Source organism: Tachysurus vachellii, chromosome 12 (genome assembly GCF_030014155.1).
Source record: "Tachysurus vachellii isolate PV-2020 chromosome 12, HZAU_Pvac_v1, whole genome shotgun sequence".
Lineage (NCBI taxonomy): Eukaryota > Metazoa > Chordata > Actinopteri > Siluriformes > Bagridae > Tachysurus > Tachysurus vachellii.
The window spans coordinates 17,019,949-17,026,108 of record NC_083471.1 but is presented as its reverse complement, the minus strand read 5'-3'; the positions used below and the strand labels follow the sequence as shown (position 1 = coordinate 17,026,108).

The following is a 6,160-nucleotide window of genomic DNA, read 5'->3' as shown; positions in this document are numbered from 1 at the left end:
CAAGATGTATTTATCTAATAGTTTATCAGTTTAACAGCACATGATTTTTTTTCTTATCTTAGACTTTGTAACTTGGTGCCAGCGTGTAGCTTATTCACGAGTTAATTATAACAGAGTCGTATTTATCATTTAATAGTCGTTTATGTATTCGTTTATTTATTTATTTTATTTAAGCTTTTTTTTGAGAACCTTAATGTCCAGTGAGTGAGTTGCATGTGAACAGACGCCTCTAGCGGCTAAATAGACCCTTCATCCACTAACTCACCATGGATCTGTGGTGTAACGAAGTTATGATGTTATTTACACTTTTGTTAATATATTTTATATCCATAATTGATTGTTTTGAGATGAAAACGATATATTGCACCATATCTGACAGCTGTGACTGCGATTTTAAACCAAACATACAAGGTACGTACGATAAATAAATACTGTTATCCTCTGGCTTTTTACAGCTAGCATGCTAATTTAGCTGGAAGTGTTAACTTGCTCTCTGCTAGCTAACTAATAGTTCATTGGCTTTATGCTAACGTGAGTTATTATTATTATTATTATTATTATTGTTATTATTATTATTATTATTATTATTAGGCTCCAGAAATGTTAAGTTTATGTATGTACTATTTATACCAAAGGTATTCGCGTTGCTAGCTATGTTGTTAGCTACAAAACTGTAACTCAGTTGTTATAAACTAGATAGCTAAAGAAGTAGTATATCAAACAACATTTGGCTAACAGTTTTTAAAAGACTGTCTGCATTTTATTCTTTTGTGTCCAGTTGTCCTAAGACCTAACAAGGAGAAGCCTGTACAAACTGAATGAGCTTGTATTCATACTCACACAAACTTCGGACAAACAGCGACTCCTTTAACTCAAATAACTTCCATTCCTCAAAACAAAGCAATTTTATAAACGTAATTGAACTTTTTAAATGTTCCACTTTATTAAAATATGCACAATAATATTCTGGCTCTTGTTACTTGTGCTTTCTGTACCTGAACATTGACCTAGGTCATTTTAGGAGGTTAGTCCACCTAGGTGTATGCGTTTATATACAAGACATATGGAGGTCCCTGAGCATCACATTGTATATATGTATCTATATGCTTCTGATCAGGAAATCTGCTGCTGTTTATACCGTTTGTTACACAGGCTTGGAGTGGGACCTTTATAAAAATCTGTATGGGCAGCATCTGGTGCAGGACATTGTTTCCGAATCAGTTATGAGTTTCCTGCAGAAACAGAGTCCAGACCGGCCGCTGGTTCTTTCCTTTCATGGAGCATCGGGCACTGGAAAGAGCATGGTGAGCGCTATGCTGGCCCGTCACCTGTATGGCACCTCCATGGGCAGCCCTTACATTCATCAGTATGTCCCCACCCTGCACTTTCCACTCGCTGACCACGTGAAGCAATACAGGGTAGTGTATTTTTATTACTTTTAGATTTTTATTTTTGTTTTGCATGTACAGTCGTATGCAAAAGTTTAGGACCCCTGACAATTTGACAGTTAAGCGTTGCATGGATTCCACTCAATATCAGAACTAACTGAACTGGAAATGTTTTGTAAGGAGGAATGGTCCAAAATACATTCATCCAGAATCCAGACAATACAATATAGGCTCAATACAGGTTATATGAAGCATCTAGAGGCTGTTATTTCTGCTAAAGGAGGATCTACTAAATATTGATGTGATTTCTTTTCTGTTGGGGTGCCCAAATTTATGCACCTGTCTAATTTAATTTTGATGCATATTGCACATTTTCTGTTAATACAATAAACCTCATTTCACTACTGAAATATTACTGTGTCTTTCAGTTATTTGATAGATCAAAATGAAATTGCTGTTCCAAACAAATATTTATAAATGAAAATCATGGAAATTGTCAGGGGTCCTAAACTTTTGCATATGACTGTATCTTTTTTCAGGTCATAATGAATGAATGAATTAGTCAAAACTAATTGTTAATAAAAATGGATACATACTAAAAATGTTCATTCTAAACCCAAAACTTTATGGATATTCATTTAGGCTTGTTTATATTCTAGATAGTATGTTTAAGTCATTTTGACTTTGGTGGTTTTTGTAAATATATAACAAAACACTAGTTTTTTCTCATTACTTCAGACCCAATAGTCTGATTTTTTTAGATCAAGAACTCCAAATTTACAGTCTAATTTATATTGAGACTGCTGGCATCAATCTAACTCGTGTGTAAAATATTGTGAAAATTGATAGACATCATAAGCAGATCTGCATTTATTGCTACGATATTTTACAGTTGTGCCTTTTTAAACCTTTTTCTTTTTCCTATAATTGGCTGAAAATATATTCACACATTAATGCAAGACCTTTTGAGCCCTATTCACTTTTGAACATTAAAAAGGAAGTAGTAAAGGCTTGCAGGAAGTGATATCAATTGTTTTCACACTGGAAAACAAGCATACTGGATCTTCGAGGATTACTGACTTATGTGACAGTCTATTACACATGTTCTCACCTTAGGTCAACTTTTTTATAATTTCTGGGTAAAATATAACAGCATTAATTATAATGATAAACTACACCTCACCTACTACAGCCTACATGAATTATGGCATGTTTCATGTAAAAATCTATAAGTAAAAGTGTATCATAGGCGTATAGTAAATAAGGGACTATTAGGGAATATTTCATTTAAAATTTAAATAAATACATCTGCTAGAAATCAGCAACACATAATAAAACATTTGTTAATACAAAAAAGATTTTTGTGGGCACAGTTTTATTTTCAAGGTTATTGCTGTTGAATTCTTTATGTTCCTTTATGGTCCTTTTGTAACACGTTTGCATTTTGCTCTTTTACTTAGTCAGAATTGAAGCACTGGGTTCAGGGAAACCTCACAGCCTGTGCTCGCTCTGTCTTCATCTTCGATGAGATGGAGAAGATGCCTCCTGGAGTGATTGATGTTTTGGAACCGTTCCTCGGGCCTTCGCATGTTGTTTTCCAAACCAACTACCGCAAGGCCATCTATATTTTTATTACGTACGTCTTACTGAGAGACTCAAAGTAACATTTTGCTCCAACACTTAGCAAAAGCAGTTGAGATACAAAAAGAAATGAGATTTTGTCAGATTCTTTTTCGCCATTGTTGATGTCTTGAACAGATTTTACTGTAGCTTCTTTTTTGGAGCATGCTTTTCTGATATGATATTACTTTGCTCAATCTAGTACAGCCGGTCAGGAAGTCATTAACAAAGTGACCCTGGAGAACCGACAGGCAGGACGAGACAGGGAGGAAATTCAGGCAGAGCAACTGGAGGAGGCTATTGCTGATGCTGTATACAACAACAAAAAAAGTAAGTGTGCAACTCAGACCAATACAGACTAGAACTTTTTTCCTATTTTGTAAAAAAGAATGTTAAATCAATGTAGTGGGTGCACCTGAGATTCGTTTATACTGGAATACTGAAATCATACACGGTCCTGAAACATCATGCAGAACCAGAATATACTGTATATTGTCATAAAAACACAGAAAAAAAATTGTTCATTCTTTCACTCTAGGTGAGATAGTAGTAAAAATACATAGATAGAGGGCACTATTTAAGAAAGATGTGAGTCATTTTAAGATGAATGTCCAGCAGCTTTTTATTAAATATAGTGGGAACCCTGAATTGTATACAGTTTGACTGGATTATTTTATTGATCTTCTGAATGAACATTGTTCCTTAGGTGGATTCTACCATTCGGAAATAATCTCCGCAAAGAGAATAGCCCGATTTGTGCCCTTTCTGCCCTTGTGTCGGCGACATGTGGAGCGCTGTGCCCATCGGGAACTGTGCCAGCGAGGCGAGTGCCAGCGCAGAGACGTGTCAGTGGCAGTAGGGGGCGCCATGTACTACACACCACAGGATGGCCAACATTTCTCAAGTACAGGCTGCAAGCTGGTACCTGCTAAAGTCAATCTCTTCCTATGAGCCCTGGGAGTGAAACAAGTGGACATGACAGGAACATCGAACCAGCTCGTGTTCAGCTGTGCCAGTGTTCAGGAACAGGTTTTACTTTTTGTACAGATACTGGTTGAACAGTAAAGCTCTGAGGACCATCTCTAAGATAGGTTTACAGGAACTAATCACATGCTGAATATCAGGGAAACAATCAGTATATAAAGATGTATCTAGGTTGACCTTGCAGGCAAGGATTGCTTCTATGAAATAGAAAGAGTTTCCACAGCTGCTGCATGTACCAAACACACAGCAGTTATGCTGCTGATCATTGTATGGGAACAGATGTACAGAGCTGCAGTCAGCTGACTGGACAGATTTGCTCAATTAAATGTGAGTAATTTTGTCTAACTAGAAGATTTTTTTTTTAGCTGACTTTACAACCTTTTTAAGTGTTATTTATAACTCGGAAATATCGGTGAATTTAATTAGCGATAGTATAAAAGGTACATGATTCCAATCCAATTCAAAGTTTGGACAAACCTATTATCAATCATTTCTTTTTTTTTTATTATTTCTTGCAAAAAATGTTTTAAAAAAGTAAACACGCATTCAGTCAGTTTTATCCAAACATTTGACTGGTACTGAATGTTGCAAATGAAGTACTATATTTGTTCAAAGTGCAAATAATCATTGTACTGCTTTTAAGTAATCTGTCTTCTTTTATTGTGGAATTTTAACTCATGCAAAAGTAAGTGTCATTGGTGGAGAATGGTATTTTCTTAATGCATTGTGTTCTGAACAACTGATAAGCCTGGATCAGGAACAACAAGGCTCCAGTGTCATCTGATATCGTTGGGCTTTGCAGTCAGATGAGCCTTCGTTTCAGTGTGAAAGATTTGATCATACTGTGTCAAAAAATATGTCTTGGGTAGTTTTGTAAACAAAGAACACATTTAGTTTCTTACAGTCTAATGTTTCATAACAGAATCTGAGAAGTTCTTCTTTTTATTATTGTATTGTATTGATAATACAAGTTGCCAAATATTGCTAATACACACCTTACACAGGACAAAAATCATCTTGAATTATTTCATTTTATAATATTATATATATATTTTATTTTTTTTTTTTTGGCAAATGCCATAAAAATGATCAGGCATGTTCACTTGGGCCCATGTAATTTATGATGATAGTGATAATTATCTGTCAGGGTTTTTAAAGAATTGAAAAAAGTGCAGAAATAAGTACTGTAATAATGTGCCTGAAACAGCATAAAAACAATTAAAAACTTGTGGCTCCAATTTTTGTCTACTGATGCATTTTATTTCTTCTCCAAATACATAGTATATACAGTAAGGGGAAATAAGCATGCAAACACTTTTGGTTTTGGCATTTAATATACGTTGTGTATCAATCCACCTTAAATTTGGACACAGTTTCAAAAGGTTACTTCAATTTCCTGAGGTTGTAAGGCTCTATGATGGGATTACAATTACAAGATTTTCTGTCAATAAAGTTAGGAGAATGACTAGTGTTTGACTGTGTTTGGGCTCATTGTCTTGAAATGTTTGTCGTTTTTCCAGATTTAGCTTCTGGTCCCAATGAGACCAGGTTAAATTCTTCTTTAATGGTACATTCACTCCAAACATGTCCAAACACTCATCTCACTCATTTTCCACCACTTATCCGAACTACCTCGGGTCACGGGGAGCCTGTGCCTATCTCAGGCGTCATCGGGCATCAAGGCAGGATACACCCTGGACGGAGTGCCAACCCATCACAGGGCACACACACACACTCTCATTCACTCAAGCAATCACACACTATGGACAATTTTCCAGAGATGCCAATCAACCTACCATGCATGTCTTTGGACCGGGGGAGGAAACCGGAGTACCCGGAGGAAACCCCCGAGGCACGGGGAGAACATGCAAACTCCACACACACAAGGTGGAGGCGGGAATCGAACCCCCAACCCTGGAGGTGTGAGGCGGACGTGCTAACCACTAAACCACCGTGCCCCCTACATGTCCAAACGATGTGTAATTCATATTATATATCATATATAATATATCATCATATCATGCTTTCTCCTCAGTTCCTCACTGTGGGTATGGTGTTCTTAGGATCTGCCTGAGATTTCTATTTTGTTTCATCTTTTGTGCCAAAAGAACTCAGCAGAGCACTTCAACACGAGTTTGAAGAATAGTGGAAACGACTGAGGTTTGTTA

General features: G+C 36.4%; 1 protein-coding gene across 1 annotated transcript; it reads left to right on the top strand.

Moving 5' to 3' along the window:
• Positions 1 to 207: 207 nt before the first annotated feature.
• On the top strand, positions 208 to 5,230 carry tor2a (torsin family 2, member A). Its single transcript, XM_060884091.1, has 5 exons — positions 208 to 411; positions 1,153 to 1,418; positions 2,849 to 3,024; positions 3,211 to 3,338; positions 3,715 to 5,230. Exons 1-5 carry the CDS (start codon positions 267 to 269, stop codon positions 3,957 to 3,959), a joined length of 960 nt encoding a protein of 319 aa, XP_060740074.1. The 5' UTR covers positions 208 to 266; the 3' UTR covers positions 3,960 to 5,230.
• The last annotated feature ends 930 nt before the right edge of the window (positions 5,231 to 6,160 follow it).